The following is a 19,508-nucleotide window of genomic DNA, read 5'->3' on the forward strand; positions in this document are numbered from 1 at the left end:
CTACCTGACTGTTCATAGAATCCGAAGGCAAATACTAACGTATAGACAACAAGCTTATTCCCCATATTCGTGGTGGACATCGCTCTCGCAGAGTAACTAACGTTTGTTGATTTTGAAATTGTTAAATGCTGTAATATAGCTTTTAGAATGAACATGTCATAGCTACAGATATTACGATTCAGATGTGTTATTAGTAGAAAAGAAAGGTTAATAGGATTTCAAATTAACCTTGTTTAATAACACATTCCAAACAAGGAACTGAACGTATATATTTATTTCTGGCATGTACAATGGAACGTAATTTTATAGTCAATTAATCAATCAATATTTATTGTAGAGACATCATTCACATATATAGCAACAGTAAACATCAAAATATCAGAGCTAAAACATTGTACATTCTTACCACACGTCAGAATCACACTCAAAACATACAATTCAATATTCATGCCAATCAATTCATGTTCATCATTTGCCAATCTTCCGCCAAAGTCGCTGAAGTCAACCTCCTGATTGGGCGATCTCCCAGTCAAATGCAAAAAACTTGGTAACAATATAAAAAGCTTGCGACGCTAACATATTTTTCAAACGAGTTTTGAGCACCTTGGGTGTTGCGGCGTTCTGTGTCCAGTTGGGTAGCTTGTTCATGAAGTGAACACCTGCTTGTGAGGGCAGTTATTCAAGTCATGTCGCAAGCGTGCAAAAAAACCTGTAAAAACAAAATAAACTACGTTTGCTTAATCCACAATAACAGATTGAATGCCATAAAGTGTAATAAGAAAATATTATAAAGTTTGCTCACAGTTTTTGTACATTATGAGATTTTATACGCTAAGTTTGATTAGCCACTTAATCACAAGATCAAGGTATATCGGACGTTATAAAATGTATATATATATATATAAACTTCTTTAATTTGATAAAATCCTAGATCTATTACTTGCGCCGTCATAGGTTGTCCTGGTCAATCATATAGAAGTAGGTATGTTGTTGGAATGTGAAAATTTTCATTTTCGTTGACAATATAAAATTGAATAAACCTCGATTTAAAAAATGTGACAGTTTAACAAAAACCTACTCAACTGGGTAGCCTAATACTGTTTCTACAATTTACCGACAAGAAATACCTCAGGCTTGCTGCCGCTCCGGCCTTGTGTCTAATGGGAAGTCCGCCATTGTAGAAAACCAAATGACCGGATATGGCTTAGCAATAATAATATAATGGAATAGGCTACTTCATAATAGTCTTCCGTTTACAGATAACAGATAAAAGATAACATCTTATAGAAGATAAGAAATTATAAAGACCATTTCCGATCTGTTAGTTCGGATACAGTTTTACTTTTACATGTTAATTTTTATATAGTGCACTTAGAAATATATATACAAATCAGATGCAATAAATATTTCTAAGATTTAAAACGATCTTTCGTATTTTGAAAAAGATATAATTAACCTAGAGTCTAGGCTATTTTCCACAGACCAAGATTGAAATGAAATAACTGTGGGAGCCCTGATAAACTTTTTGGTAACACAAAGAAAAATTATCCATAACCCACATATGTATGATTTTTAAATCCTATATTGGACTTTAAATTCAATCTAACCTGTGCATGTGATTTATTAAACCTTTGTAAGAAAGAACAGCTCATCTTATAACAGCATCTGAAGAGGCCGGGGAAAAAGTAATATTGAACCATTTATAATATACTCAACAATATGATCCCATAAATGGATTAGTACATGTTAAAAGTTTAACATTATCGCTCCAATTTGTTCATTTCTAGGGTGTAAGTTAATGTTATTAAACCCTTAAAATTCATGATTCCTCTCGTAATGTAAGATTATTGTTGATACTATAGGTTAAAGTTATCATATACCGCGAAAGAACACTCAAAGCTGTCTGCAACCATTTAGTATAGCTTCATTTTTTCTATTCTAGTTTTAATTTGTACCATAATGACCAGGAAAAAAGTCTCTGAAAAAAAAATACAATTCGAGCGATGAATTATATATTTTATTAATTAAAACACATTAGTAATGCTTTATTTTTAGTTAGTAATTGTTTTTCTTAAGTGTTTTAGGAATTCCGTATTGACTGTATTTTACTACTAACTTGCTGTTTCTTCATTCCTTTATTATTTGAAAGTATATCAACTGATAAGCTTGAACTTTGTCCGACTCAATTTAAATGTTTGGACTCTTGTCTTTGACACGTTTGTGGCAGATAGATATCAATGTTGTTACCGATTGGTTGAGTAAAATAAAACACAATCTGTACAGAGATGAGATCCAAGACAATCTAGTACCATTAAACAGAATATACTAGGGTTACGAATGCTAGTTACTAGGTCTGGCCGTACGATCGCCCTGTGAACTGCGTTCCAGTGAGACTTTTTTGTTTCATTTTTTTCTGTTTATATATGACGTTGAGCAATTTGTAATGGAGGCGGACTTATTCGTGACAAGACAGTAGTTATCGTGTCCACAGCGCGATGGTCTCTCGATAGGCCTGGATGACATTGCGATAGTCGATGAGTCACCAACTGGGGTGAATCATGTAGCAAAGATTTGTTTTTGTTTGCAGAAGATATCCCATCTACGAGTAGTTGTGCTTCCTCAAACACAGCTGCCTCTCATTACACGAGAAGAATGAACAGTAGAATACAGTATTATCAAGAACTTAACTGTGGAAAATAGGTATAATATTATTAGTTAGTGTTCAGAAATTAAACAGATAGCACATGTATTTAGGTGTAACTTTAGATGAAAATGTTTCATGGAAACAACGTATTAATCAGCTACAAGCACAACTACGTAAGAGCATAAGAACATTTTATTTTTTACAAAATCTCTTAAATGACGAACTACTTCGAGTTTTATATTTTTCTTTAATTCATTCAAGATTGATATACGGTATTGAGGTATGAGGAGCAGCTGGCAATGTCTCACTGCAACCAATAGAAGTAATTCAAAAACATTTTGTAAGAATAATCACACGTAAGCCTCATAGAGAATCCTCCATACCTTCATTCCGAGTAACTAACATCCTCCCTCTCAAACACCTTTTTATATTTAAAGTTTTGAAAATATTCTACATCCGAAGTGGAAATGATGGAAATAAACAATTTCAACTCTACACTTGTGCTGCTGCCAACTCTTGTTTACATAAGACAAAAAATCAATAAAACTATGTTCGGAAAAACTTTTATTTTTATAGGTCCAATGATTTTTAACATGTTACCCCACAGCATTAAAAACTCCAAAACCTTAAATGTTTTAAAAAAAAAACAAGTTAAAAGATGGCTACTAGAAAAAGAAGACACAAAGGTTTTTGAGAGATTCTACACTAAAGTTTGAATGTTTTTAGCAAATATGGATGCAATTAATCTTTTGTTTTGTACTTCGTACTACTATATCTTAAATTCTTACTATACACAAAAATATATTAACTGTATTGTAGAATACGTAATTTCTTGGGTTTGTAATTATGTTTTGTTGCTAAGTGTATTTTAGTATTAGTATTTATTTATATGTTATTTTTATTTCGTTGTGAACACTGCAGTGCACCGCCATGATTTAAGTTTATTTAGACTGTAAGAGACTTTTTTGTCAATTTCGTTTTGTGCTAGCCATCTCTACTTGATTCGACGGCTAGAAATTCCGAGCCAAATTTTTATTGTGTACACACAACTATGTAAAATAATGGAAGGAATAAATTCGTATTCTATTCTATTCTAGTTACCATTATTTGTACCGTTTCCGTAAAACAAACATAGAAGGCAGACACAGTGCAGAACCGAATCATTACACGAGTCTTTAAGCCAAAGATGCAATCCACTGGCTCCTCACATTATGGAGTCAGATTGGAAAAGACCAATATTACTACCAATTCTCCGATTGCAATGGTCGCGATTCCGTATTATATATTTATTGTTATAATTATAACCAGCAATTAGCATTTTTTTTATTCCAATGTAAAAGCTTAGAACGTATTTTGTACGTTCACGAACATTAATATAGGTTTTTATTGTAGCATAAATTAGATTATTAAAAGTTATAGGTGCATATTATTGCGTACACCGTAGATAAAATGTATGTCATTTTAAGACCTATTATATTTGTTAAGCCTGGTAAAATATTGCTTATTAAATGTGTATTAAAATTTTATAACAAAACTTGTTTTTAAATTTTACACTATTAAGTTAAATTTTTCATTATTGATAAGGTTAATGAGCCATTTAAGGATTTTCCTTGCTCTAAAAATATAGAACATTAAGAGGCAACTGAAGAGAAATGACCGTGAGTTTTACCCAATAAAAAAATGCATGTCTTTACATTCTTTTGTTGGACCTTTTAACACGTTTACGCCCTTATTTTTGGTCATAAGTCTCATATTTTGAATGATACTGTGTATGATTAATACGCATCTAAACTCTTTTTCCTTTCCTGGTATTTACTTTTTGGAATACCAATAAAAATATAGCCAAATAACATAAAACACTTTAAAGGCAATAAGTGAGATATTGTATCCAATAAGCACATGCTTTACCTCATTATAATAAATAAAAAAATGAAAACATAATTAAAATCCTTTATATAGCTTGTAAGAAAATTACTACATTTTTTCATGTGGTGGACATTTTTCAAAAATAAGCCTCAGCGTTACAGTTTTTATAAGTGTTTTATAACTAAGGCTGTACATTCAGTCAACTTTAAACGTGTACAGTTTGATAAAAAAAAAAACAAAAATAGTGAACAGATATGTAATTTATCCCAAGCATAGAATAAATTAAAGGTATGAATTTGGTTTTATATAATAAATTCCGTTATTTGAAACATCTTTTTGTAATATAAACAAAGGGCCGTATGAAATTTGATCTAGTATATACATCCCCTGAAATTTAATAATTTAAAGTAAAATATTACGAACATTTTATATAATCAGAAAATTATTAAGTCATAACTGAAATACACATTATTGTTTTTAATGACCTAGTACTATCATATTGTTTGTATATTTGTGTGTTTACTTTGTAAGGGGAGCCATGCGATTTAATTATTGTGTTATGTTTATATAATGGCTGGCTTTTGTTAAAAGGGTATCTTAAACAATTACTCTTCATAGAAAACTTTTTTGGGAATACTTTTCTTCAAAATCTTTTATTTTTATTTTTCTTACCCGTATAGGTTTTTAAGTTTGCTGGATAATATTTGCTGAAAAAACTGAAGTTACTGAGAGCCCAATTATTTACATATTCTATGGAGTTATCCATGCCATAATGATTAAATGTACGTATCTCCACCCACCTTATTACTTACCTGCACAACAAATCTAGTTGATTTCGTAATAAATCTTTTGTTTCATTTTAAACCCAGGTATGTTCTGAGCGTCCAAACTACAGTATGTTTGACAGAAATTGAGCTTTTTATATTGTACATATTTTAGTCTTGCAATGAAGAGAAGTGACCATTACTTTTTATTACATATAGTAACACTATAAAAAATAATTGTTTATTGTTGTTTTCAATTTCATGAGAATTTACAATGAATTATTATGCTAAGTAGATGGAATAAAATATGTAATATTTATACGCTTGTAACCTATATAATAACAAGTCATTAAATATTAAAGCGTTTTATTCAAGAGCTGTCGTGTGTTGCATCTCAACGTGCTTCATATTATATATCAACGTGTATTTAAAACGTACCTTTGTTTTAAAGTTAGGTGATTATGAATCGGAACTAGTCTTACAATTTGGCTACGGTACGCTTGACCTCAAATGGCAATAAACTTAGGAATAGAGTCAAATCGATAGATTTCAACAATATCATGCTATTTTACAGAACAGTTAAAGACAAAGGATTTTTTGAAGAGGAGTGCGATTGTAACCGATCTGGCGTAGCGTACCTTCAATTTGTTAAAACCCACTATTCAGCAAATAAATTATATAGACAGTTATATTGAAGTTAACTTAAATTTATTAACTTAAAGCCAGAAGATGAAAAAAATATACAAAACGTACTCTTGTTAAGTTAGAAATGTATATTTATTTAGCGGTATATAACGTGAAAAATAATACATTAACAGATTCATAAGTAATTTTGACGAAATAACAATTTTTAGAAGTCATCACTTGCCATCACTTGAAGGTGCGGCGTGATTGGGTGGAAATTTGGAAACCTCCCCCACTCTAGGGTCCTGTATAGCAAGAAGACCCTTGTACACCGAACCTCGTAAGTCGCCTCAGTAGTTAGTCAGTATCCGACTAGCTCAGCGTTCGTTCACACGATTTGTTTGACTAGCGCTATTATTTTAGTGAAATTATGTCTTCATGATATAACTTGTTCTGTGTTATTTTTATGATGTGCTAACGTTGTCTTTAATGAATTTCGAAGCAATAGTGTAGTATTTTAAAGTTAATTAAGTAAGTGAGAAGTTTTATTTTCTGTGAGTGAAACATTTCTATACAACGGAGGCAACTACACGCATTCTGGATTTCTCCCACTTTTGGATATCTACAACGAGCTGTAAGTATTACCGTACTTCATTATTTCCATTACTTGTTGTTTGTTATAGTATCGTTTACATTTATTAAAACAAATCCTTGATTAAGCCGTAATAAAAAAAAGGTTTTATGTATTTCTGTTAGTGACTAAAACACCAATTTTTCTGGTTCACTTAAAAAACAAACACTTAATAAGAAAATAATCCTATGTATTTATAGGATTGTCATTTTTAAAGTAGTATTGCTTGTATTTATTTATTCTTGATTAACTTCTAGGTGAAAAATGCGCGTATGGTCGCAGAATGCATAAGTTGAATTGATTAATGAATCGGAAAGTAGCCTTTATTAATTCATGTTTAAAATGTCCGATTCGTATCATTTATGCTCTGGTAGGTTTAATAAGAATCTACTTACATATCTAATACAAATAAAATTAAATAGAACTTAGTAATTAATAAGGAAAACTACATTCTTTTAATTTAACATTTTTCTTAATTTACTTCACAGTTATTTAAAAGCTACATTCGATATATTTTAAAGGATTTTGAATTTTTATAATGGTTACTCTTCTCTTGTAAGTGTGAACATCAGGGTTTCATTGTAACTAGGGCAATATTAAAAAAATGTACCTTATTAAAATATTGTATTTTATAATTTATTCGGATTTAAGAGGAAAAGGAATGTCGGCTTAAATGCAGACGGCGGACGTCAATAGTTAAATCTGATCTTTTCTTACCTTGTTACATAGTAATTAATTTTACTAAGTTCATTTTAAGTACTTAATGTATGTAATTCTAAAGTATGTATTTAATTTGTACAACATAGTATACAATTTCACAAACTTTTGAATGGTTGGTTTTAATATATATATATATATATATATATATATATATATATATATATATATATATATATATATATATATATATATATATATATATATATATATATCCGCACGAGAGTTGAGTCTTTCGTTTGCCGCTAGATAGCATGCACCTAAAATCTGAATTATTCAAGTTGCCCCAAATGAACAAGAATAATATTCCCTCATACACTATTACTTAATCAAGGACTGTACGTTAAATATTATAAATTCAACATTTTTATAGTATACACATTATAGCAGAACGAAGACCAGTAGTTTTATCAAAGAAACGCCGAGGAAAAAGTTAGAAATATACACCACGTGATCATACAGAATTGAGAGGGGGTTTTACTACTACCACCACTTCGGCACTCCCCACCACTACTTCGGAAAATTATCTATCGCGGGGTTTTGTGTACCACATGGTGATTTAGTTCCTAAATTAAAAATTAAAGTAAGTGATAAATTTGTACTTATGTGTATTGTGTATATGAGTTTTCATCATTTTAGTGCTTGTGTCCTTGTAATTAGCTGACTGTGATATCCTGTAAGTAGTAATTTGGTTATCGGAATGTGAAAATTACTGACCACGTTTTCTATTCAGTTATCCTTGTGTTTCACTAAAAATCTAATAATAGCGTCTGCCTAGAATATGTGCTCTTGATAGTTCATAGTATAATATAAAAGATTAGTAAAGGTTATTGCCCCTATTGTAATATCACAATTTGAAGAAATCCCTTATAGGTAATTATAAAATGTGATCTAAGCTCTATTCGTATGGTTTTAAATACCGGCTTTCACTTCTTATTAGCCTAGATTCAGTTTAAATCCCATTGTGTACAAATAGGATAGCAATTTTGTTTAATTATTTAATTAAAAAGTTCAATCTCATTTTTATAGTCTTTATTGTATGTTTGAAATAAATTTAAAAAATCCATTCTAGTTAACTTAACCATACAGAACAACAACACAACATGTTATTACATGTTCTTATATAAATCTGACAAGATTATTGTTAAAACTTGTTATAACTAGCTGCACATCATTGCCAATATAAAATTTAGCTTATTAGGTTGACAAATAACAAACAGCATTCCAAGAATTCAGCATGACTGTTTTCACCTGAATGTTATTTTAGTTTGGCTAGGTAATGGGCCTAATTTACAATTTGGTAAGTCTTCTCAATTGGTAAAATGTTTCAAAATGGTTGAATTATTTTAGTACCTTAACACCTAAGCATCTTATTGCAAAAAGCCATGTTCTCCACAACCTCTATGTAGGCTATTGGGCCTTTGCCCAGATATTAGGCCTAATTGTGTAATTATTTGTATACCTACCAAATGTGTTCAAAATTAATAAAAGGATAGTCATTTTCTGTATAAAATTGCTTGTTAACAATTTAGGTGTATAGGCTAAAGGCTTTTTCTGAGGAAAATTTCCCCACAGTAAAAAATAGACCCTGTACTAAATTCATTGATAGCCTAAATCGAATGTTGATCTTTCTTGAATGAAGGTTATCTTGCTGAACATAAATATTAATTAGCCTAAGCTTGTAAATAAAATTTCTTTATTTGTATAAAGTTATAGCCTAGTTTAAACTGTATTTTTGTAAGTAAAGTGTGTTATCCACCTCTGCTAGTAAACACCCTGGCCCGATATATAATTTCATTGTAGAGTGTAAACATAAATTAACTAACCTAAGTATAGGCTAGTAAACCAAAATCTTCATAATGTCAAGGTCAATTATTTCAGATGACCCTCAACTAGCCATGGTCGTAATTAAGCATATTGTATTGCTCACTGTTTTAATTGCGCTTTGAAATTCCAAATGCTTTTAACAACTGCAGTATAATTTAAAGCGTCCAACACTCAAATTATCAATATTCATGAGTAATGAATCATCAACATAAGTACTTAAACCAAATTAAGTTACAGCTTTGTAAATTACACTAAGTTATAGTCCTGCTGTTTTCTATCTTGAAATGTAATACGTTTATGATGGTAGATAAAAAAACTATCTAGGCTATGTGTATTTATAAAATGTAACATACGAAACAGTGTGACATTTACTTGCTTTTTACTATTTCGAAGGATAAGTAAACGTTTTTGACACTGTGACAAAAAATAAAGGGGTAGGGTACGATAAGCGGACCCGGTTTTTTATATTGAAATTGAAAACCGCTATTAGATATTACTTCATAACCATCGATATAATCAATCGATACTGATTAATTATTTTGAACAATTTACTTAAATTATCTATATTAAATTATCTATTGTATATATTTAAAATTTTACAGATATATTATGAAAACAAACAATTTAAGGAAACCCTGGACAGAAGCTATAATACTAGGCATTTGGCTAAGTACAAAATACACACCCCAAGGACAGACTATGGGCGCAGGCTACCAGAATATATAGTACCGAATCTATTTAATCAACTGCCTAGTGAAATAGAAAATTTACCAAATCTAAAGAAGTTTAAATCGGCAGCCTACATTTGGTTAAATACAGCTAGACCTCTATATCAAGTAGGCCTATAAAGACAAAACTTGCCATTTGTAGATGTCTTAGAAATAGGCCTAGCCTGGCCCAATCCCCACTAGCCTGCACTGACATTCCACTACACTGCACAACACTCAAAACTATTTTCATTACTCAGATTCACTCTCACTGTACTAGACTGTTGTTTATTCACACTACTTTATTTACCGACTACGAAAAGGCCACTAAACCCACTTTACTCAGTGAGCAAACATAACATAAACATAACCCAAAAACAAAACATAACCTAACCACGATTAGCAGAAACTGTTTCGACCAGACGACACTACTGCACACAACTGGAGACAGACAAAGAGGTACAAATTCAGACAGGTATGCACGTATTACACACCACTGAACTCCTAGAAGAATATATTGTTATTATTATTAGAAAAAATCGTTTTCAGATATCTAACCATGTTATTGTAATTTATATTGTTTTTCGTTATGTAATCGTTATATTATTTTATTGTTATTGTTATTGTTATATTAAGTTCAAACCAACCATAATACAATTGCCAAATATAAATAGAAACATGATGCCTGCCCTAAACCGCAAATAAATCGTCATTAGTAGTTTAATTTATTAAATTGATTTAAGCGATACAACTTATTAAAGACATTATTGCCAGTAGAAGTGGAGCAGTAGAAGTAAGGAAATATCGCTGGACCTCGCCGACAAGTTTTTTATGTAACTTGGCGAGGCCAAACTGTGTAAAACAATGTAATTGAATAAATAAATAAATAAATATATCAACAGCTGTAAACACTTTCAAATAATACACGTAAGGTAATATTTCAATTTTACATAAGTAACATTTGATTATTAAAAATGGAAGTCAATTTTTTTTAAACTACACAGCATTTCTTTGATAGATGATAAGACATGTTTTTCGTGGCTTCAACATGTTGGACTCGTACCGAAAAAACCCATTAACTTATGTGAAATTTGTGGGAAATAAACTGTAACTGTGAGAGGAGCAAATATGGTCGTCTTCAGTTTTCTTAACTTTGGTTATAATAATTTGTTTGATCACTGTAAATATTAAATTCATATTTTAATTTAAAACATGATTGCCATTGAGGACTATAGATACTTTTATATCGATTTATAGTCTAGGATTTGAGATGCGAATATTAGGTATCGATGATTACATTCTTCAATATAAATAAACGGGTCCGCTTATCGTACCCTACCCAAATAAAGATATAGCCAACTGTACACCATTGTCAACCCACCAAGTCATTACAGATGGGCAGTATTAGTGTCTGTAATACGTTAATCAATGATAACCTATTTCTAGAATACTGCTATTTAACCCTTTAAGGAGTATGGACGCCATATGACGTCTTCCTTTGATAGTATAAAATGAGTAATGATGAAATCCAAAAAAATACCAAAAGGAGTAAAAAATTAAAATCTCTTAAAAAATGTTTATAAATTTACATTTGAAAGCTTAACCATTTGAGTGCCAAGTATTTTTTGAGTGGGTATATACTGAAAAGTGCCAGGTATTTTTCTAGTGGGTGTACCTAAAAGTGCCAGCCCTTTTTCAGGCATTTTACAAGGTTTTAGTAAAAAATTCACAGTTCGATTATTTAATAAGCTATCAACATGATTCTTTTTTTATTTTTCTCTGAAAACTCTGTTTAATTAACATAAAATAACAAAGTTACCATAACACTCAATTTAGGAATAATACCAAAAATAGACTTACCTAAAAAAAATTCAAAAAATATTTTTTAATTTCATTTTTCAACCAAATTATTATGACCAAAAAAATTCATATCCTTTTCTTAGTCCATATCACTGGTAAGTGTATGCAATTGTCTGCAAATCTTGAAAAATTTATACTATTATCTTCAACAATGAATAAGTTGTACAACTTTTAAGAAACTATTGTCACATTGTTTCTGGTAGCTATGGCAACCAAAAATGTTTATGTGTTTCATAATTTAAAGTTTGATCGGAAGTGTACTATAACAATTTATTTTGAAAAGAACGATTCTTCACAAACATTTCAATATGATATTATTTAAAAATATTAAAGGTTACAATTTTTAGTGACTTTTTCCCGAACGTCCGGTAAAATCGGACGTCGGCACTTTTCGGCCAACTTTTGTTGTCCGGTAAAATCGGACGTTGGCACTCAAAGGGTTAATAAAAAAGGACTATGTGTTCTACAAGTCAATATTTCAGTACTTTTTTAAAATCAAATGTCTTATTTCCTCACTACGACAGACTCAATCAGTATTGTCTGCCATTTGGACAACAGTAACAAACTAGATGGTTGTTTAACAAATATGTCACTCTCACAAGATAAATATGGCCACAGTATGCAGTATACAAGGAATGGCTAGTATAATGTGGCGGCATATTCTGGCAGCGCAACGATGCGTGTGCTACGCGACCTTGAGTCGGTGGCTTCTACCGGGTGTCTATTGCGATCTGGTGGTAAAATCAGATTCCAAGTGAATGCCAGCACAAACAAGGAAGTTAAGTATGTTGCCGATAGATGGAACCACTTTATAGACTAATCTACCTAAAGGCAATCAGTAATAGCAATGCAATTACGATAATACAAAAATACAGAGGCTAAACGTCTTATGACGTCCGTACTCCTTTGGGCCACTATAAGAATATACGTCATATGACGTCCTTACTCATTATGTAGCGTTTACACGCACTCCTTAAAGGGTTAAGTGACAGCTGGGTTGAATAATAAGCCGTTCTCATAACGACTTGGATTAGGCAATGAGGCTAGGATTGGAAATATTACACTATGGAATGTTATTATGCAATACAAGTAGGTTATCAAAACTATTTTACTAGTAGTACTAAAGTTAAAGATAACCTTTACAAGTGCTCTCATGATCTTTGCTTCAATTTAAATAGGCTACCATTTCGAGGGACGTTTTTATTTTTACCAGAAAAGCGGGGCACCAAAGTCCGCACTGATGGCCATGGGCATTCTGAATAGTACTTTGCTGATACTCAGATGAAGTCCCAGATCATCCAATGTTATTTGATATTAGAGAATGTGGATGATCTAGGACAGATATGAGGTTCTCAAGATAGTTCCTAAATTCAAGCTCAGATCATGTAAGCACTCATGCGCATGTAGATTTAGTCTGTTTACTTTTAACTTAGTAATGTCATTTCAGTAAATGCATATGAATACCGAGATGGGATTGGCTGGTAGTATGTTACTACGATAACAGGTTACATGAACGTAATCTCTCAGCACATTATTTTGTGATAGGTTAATGACAAATAACAGTATTTTTCATTTCTAGCGTCTGTTACTCACATACCATACATTATTGAATTAATTTGGAACAGTAATGTCAAAATGAATTAAGTTACTGTATAGATTTTTAAGATTTTATTGTAGTGAAGTTACATTTTTCTTGTAAAAGAAATTCTGGTACTTTGGGATTATACCGACCACACCAGTATGAAGAACACAAAAATAGAAATTTATAGAAACAAACATGATAGAACGAAAAAACAACTCTTCAATTACAAAATTACAAACTTACAAGCATTTCCAGGTATTGTGATCGGTATTGTTGTCGCTGTTATCTTATCATTCTCGAGAATCCTGATTACGGCAGGCCGCGCGGCATCACGTGATTTGCACGGTACATCATTGCCTTTCCATTACAATTCAATTTATATTTCTGATTAGCCCCTCTAGAATTTGATATTTTACTGATAGGTACTATCTCGAGGGATGTTTTTCTTTCGTCGACATCAGCGCGGGGCAGCACCGAAGGTGCTGCCGAAGCCCGCGCTGATGGCCGGAGGCACTCGCATTTTGGGTGGCGGAATGTGATCAAGAATAAAAACAAGTTTTTGAGTGTTTTTTTTAATAAAAAGTTTTAGTTTGGTAAATGTTTGTTTTTTGTTGAATTTTTGTGTTTGGAGAAATGTAGAGGTAAAACACGGAAGTACAACAAAGCGATGCACCAGCTGAACGGGCGGCGAGACTCTGCAATCACGTTATCTACTAGACGCTCGACTTTGACCTCTGTCTGAGGATGGGGAGGTGTTTGCGATAAGACAATTCCTGTTTTATATTGACGAAATATTGTTCTACGCTAATCTAGTAATCAGTAGAAACGAAATGTGAAATAACGATTCATGTCTGGGTGTGGTCGGTATAATCCCAAAGTACCGAAATTCTTGTACAATAATTGTAAGTTTGAGGAGCTTAATACTTACTTTTACTTTGTAACAGAGTAAACATGTCTGGCAGCATTTAAATTGTTTAATCGATATTTGATTCCATTCGAGTGTTGAGCGGTTATTATACTGCAGCTGCTTTAAACCTTTAATACCAGCCTTTTTTTAAAATAGGCTACTAGTGAAAGTAACTTACAGTTTATGGACACTTGCATTAAAAAAGATCTAAAACCACCTTTTAAAGGTACTTTGGGATTATACCGACCACACCCAGACATGAATCGTTATTTGACATTTTGCTTCTACTGATTACTAGATTAGCGTAGAACAATATTTCGTCAATATAAAACAGGAATTGTCTTATCGCAAACCCCTCCCCATCCTCAGACAGAGGTCAAAGTCGAGCGGTCTAGTAGATAACGTGATTGCAGAGTCTCGCTGCCTGTTCAGCTGGAGCGTCGCTTTGTTGTACTTCCGTGTTTTACCCCTATATTTCTCCAAACACAAAAATTCAACAAAAACAAACATTACCAAACAAAAACTAAACTCTTTATTGAAAAAAATACACAAAACTTGTTTTTAATCTTGATCACACTCAGCCACCCAAAATGCGAGTGCCTCCGGCCATCAGCGCGGACTTCGGCAGCACCTTTATGATGGTGCTGCCGAAGCCCGCGCTGATGTCAACGAAAGAAAAACATCCCTCGAGATAGTACCTATCAGTAAAATATCAAATTCTAGAGGGGCTGATCAGAAATATAAAATAAATTGTAATGGAAAGGCAATTATGTACCGTTGCAAGAAACTTAGATAATCATGTGATGCCGCACGGCCTGCCGTAATCGGGATTCTCGAGAAAGATAAGATAACAGCGACAACAATACCAATCACAATACCTGGAAATGCTTGTAAGTTTGTAATTTTGTAATTAAAGAGTTGTTTTTTCGTTTTATCATGTTTGTTTCTATTAATTTATATTTTTGTGTTCTTCATACTGGTGTGGTCGGTATAATCCCAAAGTACCCTTTAAAACTTTAGTGAGGACAGTACTGGTAATTTAATCTAAGTATAGCTTAATATCTACTTAACATCAACAAATTAAGGGACTGGGAGGGAATCTGGTCCTGGGTGGCGGATTTTATTTTATTTATTTAATTATTGCAAACCCATTTTACTAAGAAAATCCTTTCTAATTTAAAAATAACATAAAAGAGATTAGTTGAGAAAAATTGAGATAATCATGCAAGAGTAAAAGGCTATAAAAATAAAATTAAAACTTGTAACAATACAAATACAAATCAACAATAGTACAAGTATGATATTACCAATAGATAAGGGGAAACTTTAATAAGCGGCCTTCGATTGTTATTATCGAATGATTCAATATATTATCAAACTTCAATATTAGAGGCTATTATTATTGTTGCATAATAATCGTATGCAACAAGAATTACACATTGACAAGAAGAATAATGCATTTCAATTTTTAATTAGGCTACATAAATTTAACAGTAACATTAGACAATAGACAATAGACAACTTTATTAACCGTTTAACAAGTAGCATACATGTAATAGGTTTAGTCAGTAGAGGCTAAAAGAACAATCATGGCTAAAACTAAAAACCAAAGACTAATTATGTACAAACCATGCAGTATTAATAAATACTAAAAGTAAGCACTCCATGCATTAGAAGTAATGGTTAAAGTCACTCTGAGATAAGGCAAGAACACACTTTGACTGTAGAAAGGGTTTGCCAAAAGGAAAGCAGTCAATTTGTTTTTAAATTTTGTTGTATTCAAGGTCCGAGCTGAGCCTGGAAGTTTATTAATAAATACAATACCTTGGTAATGCAGATTAGATTTAGATTTAGTGAGTCTTTTGTATGGAATATCAATAAGACTTTTATTCCTAGTGTCATGTCTATGGACATCACTTCTTAATATTAAGCTCTCATAATTCTCTTTAATATTCATAATAACATTAAAAATATACAGATTAACCACAGTCATGATATTCTGGGTTTTAAACAATGGTCTACAGCTAGCACATGAGTTAACTTTGCATATTATTCTAAGAGCTTTCTTTTGCAGTATTAAAACACTATTTACACCAGAACTGCCTCCCCATAGACTGAGCCCATACTGGATTAGGCTTTGAAAAAAGCAAAATATGCTGTCTTAACATATTCAATGGGGACGCAGTCCCTTAGTTTTCTTAAGAGATATATTACTCTAGATAACTTACTACTTAAAATATGTACATGATCATGCCAAACTAACTTACTATCTAAGGTTATGCCTAGTAGGTTAACACTATCTCTAAAAAATATCTACACCACTCAAGCTAAATATAATTTTTTGTGTTTTATTCATGTTAAGCATAAAAAGGTTGGCTCGGAACCAACTCGAGACTGAGTCAAGTGAGTCCTGCATCGATACGTCTAAGTCATGTATATCAGCATTAACATCAATCAGACTGGTGTCATCAGCGTAACAAATTACATCAGAGTTGATGTTACAAGATAAGTCGTTTACCATAACAAGAAAGAGTAATGGCCAAAGAACGGATCCCTGTGGGACTCCGTGCACAACAGCGCCCACCCGAGATCTATGACCATTTACTGTGACAATCTGCTCTCGTCCTCCCAAATAAGACCTGAACAGTTCCAAATTATTGTGATTTATAGTGCCTTAATTTTTCAAGCAATATAATATGTGATACACAGTCAAAGGCCTTACTGAGGTCACAGAGTGTTACCCCCGTATTTAGCCTGTGCTCAAAACCATCTAGTACACCACTAACCAAGTGAGAGACTGCACTCACTGTGGAAAGACCTTTCCTAAAGCCATACTGGGCATCCGAGATCAATCCACCCTCCTCGAGAAACCTTTGGAGTTGGCACTTAATAAGAGATTCAAAAACCTTCCCAAAAATGGGAATATTAGAAACAGGCCTGTAGCTCTCCGGCAGTGACCTATCTCCCTTCTTAAAAATGAAGGGTGACCCGAGCAACCTTTAACTTACCGGGAAAGACACCTTCATTTAAACATGCATTGAAGCAGGCCATCAAAGGCAGCAAGATATACCCAACCACTGATTTTATAAGGCTGTTTGATAACGAATAAATGTCCATGCTTTTACTGTCCTTCATCCGCCCAACCATGTGCAGAATCTGGTCCACCGTTATAGGTGTCCACCTCATGTCTTCCACAGGAGCATTAGCTCTTCTGGCCATGTCTATCGGATTGAAGGGAGCAGCCTGAACATTCTTGAGCAGGGCCTCTTCCGCAACACTGAGGAAATAATCATTAAATTTATCCGGTGTAACCGAAACCTTCGTTATATTTGTACCCAACTTTTCCTGCCTAATTACCTTCCAGGCAGCAGAGCACTTGTTCGCAGTACCCTCAATATAAGCAGCATTTGTCTTCAGTTTAGCTTGTCTTATTTCATACTGATACGTTTTTCTAGCAGCGCTATAGACTTTCTTAGCATCCAAGCTTCCTGTTGACTTAGCAAAGTCCCGGTAAGACATTAGTCTCTCCCGCATCACTTCGAGTTCAGGGGTGAACCATTTAGGTCTAGTAGGTCTATTTTTTCCGAGCCCTAAGAATCACTTCCGGAAAACAAAATTGAAAACCATTTATAAAAACTTGAAAGAAGTCATTAAACCTTGTTTCAGCGTCCCTGACAGAGTCTACCACAAACTCCCAGTTAATCGTTTGGAGATGGTTAATAAAATTACATAATTTATCAGGTGTGATGGGTCTAACAGTACTAACAGTTTGATTATTCTTGTTGCAAGGTATGTTAGGATCTGTTATCCAAACATTGGTACAAACTGAGTCATGGTCACTCAAACCGTAGTCAATTACTTTCGAGTCAATCAATTCAGTCGCGAGGTCGGTTATTATACTATCTAAACACGAGAGTCCTCTTGTAGGATTGTAGTTCATAAAATACATATTTAATGATTTAAAATGATTTTCCAGCCTGAGTGTATTAATATCGGTGCGCCTGAATTAGCACCCCCTGGACATAGCACCCCCTCGCTACTGACGTCATTTTGACGTCACGAAAGGGGGTGCTAAATCAGCACAGTGGCCGTGTCCAGGCCCTGAATAAGCACCCCCTTCGAATACGGGGGTCCTAATTCAGCGCCTTGACCGTGTTCATGTGCTGATTTAGCACCCCCTTCGAATAGGGGGGTCCTAATTCAGCGCCTTGACCGTGCCCATGTGCTGATTTAGCACCCCCTTTGAATCTGGGGGCTGCTAAATCAGCGCCGTATTGATGAGATGAATAATTACCCCAATGGAATAGAATAATAAACGTTTAACCATATTGCGATATATTTTTCAATAAAATAATATATATATATATATTATATATAGTCATATATATTATATATAATTGTATATATATAATAATTTAAATATATTTCAATGAGTATATTTTACTGCATTGCTGTGGTTTACTTAATATTTCAAAAACAAACAGTTCATTACCAATTGTAAAAACTAAGCATGAAGTATACTTAAGTAAAAAACTAGATTCTAGGCATTCAAATACAGGTTAATTTTAAAGTAAAATTAATTTGAAATCATGGTACGAACAACGCAGAGGAACTGATATTGCGTAAATCCGGCATGCGTAATAAATATACATAGTCAGAGATTATATCAACCTATTAACCACTTTAAAAACAATTATTTATTTATTTTAATTTTTCGAATACCAATCAAAAGCGGGAAAATTTAGAACCGTGAAATTGTAATTTTGCGACGGCTAAGAGTCAATTATTTTTAAGGACCCATCATAAACTGAATTATACTATTTAAACTGAATAGTATAATTCAAACACACTTGACAAACAAATTAAATATTATTTTATATCTACAAGAATCAATATCATTCAGTTATATCCATATTAGTGAGTTCAACTATAATTAAAAAAAACGTTGAAAACAATGTTAAAACACGTAGCAATAAATATACTACCATATTTTCAAAAGCGTTATTGCTTAGGTCAAAACATACATTTATATACTGAGTATTATGGATCTACATTGCTTAATTTCCCCTCTGTCGGTTAGTGTGCGTTTTTTTGTTGTTGTTAAAAATGGAATATCTTTTAAAATCTAAAAAGAAAACCTAATAAATTTAATCCTACCAAGTTTTGGTCAAAATTTTATGGCGGCTAAAAATATATAATGATGTTATCTTTAATACTTTCACAATAGTTGCTATTAACCCTAGAATGGTAACGCGTAGTCTCTCAGACGACGCAAGCTACAAAAACCGGTCCAGGTGGTAGGTGCATGACGTGACCGACCCCCCATCACCAATACCTTCCCCCTGCCAGCCAAGGTCAATGCTGGATAATGTTCCATTT

The 19,508-nt window shown here is 32.7% G+C and overlaps 1 protein-coding gene across 4 annotated transcripts in view; it reads left to right on the top strand.

Annotated features, from left to right (window-relative positions):
- The first annotated feature begins 6,352 nt into the window (after window positions 1-6,352).
- The window catches only part of LOC124358883, a 57,852-nt gene continuing 44,696 nt past the window's right edge, over window positions 6,353-19,508 (top strand). The window contains exon 1 of one of the 4 annotated variants that reach the window (XM_046811120.1): window positions 6,353-6,532. Coding sequence is in view for 1 of the 4 variants with exons in the window: in XM_046811117.1 (XP_046667073.1) it covers window positions 8,526-8,546 (21 nt within the window). In the remaining 3 variants the exon portion in view is untranslated. Of the gene's footprint in view, window positions 6,533-7,694; window positions 7,923-8,510; window positions 8,547-19,508 lie in introns of those variants that run through there. The other 3 variants (XM_046811118.1, XM_046811119.1, XM_046811117.1) reach the window with 3 other exon arrangements.

Source organism: Homalodisca vitripennis, chromosome 4, assembly GCF_021130785.1.
Source record: "Homalodisca vitripennis isolate AUS2020 chromosome 4, UT_GWSS_2.1, whole genome shotgun sequence".
Lineage (NCBI taxonomy): Eukaryota > Metazoa > Arthropoda > Insecta > Hemiptera > Cicadellidae > Homalodisca > Homalodisca vitripennis.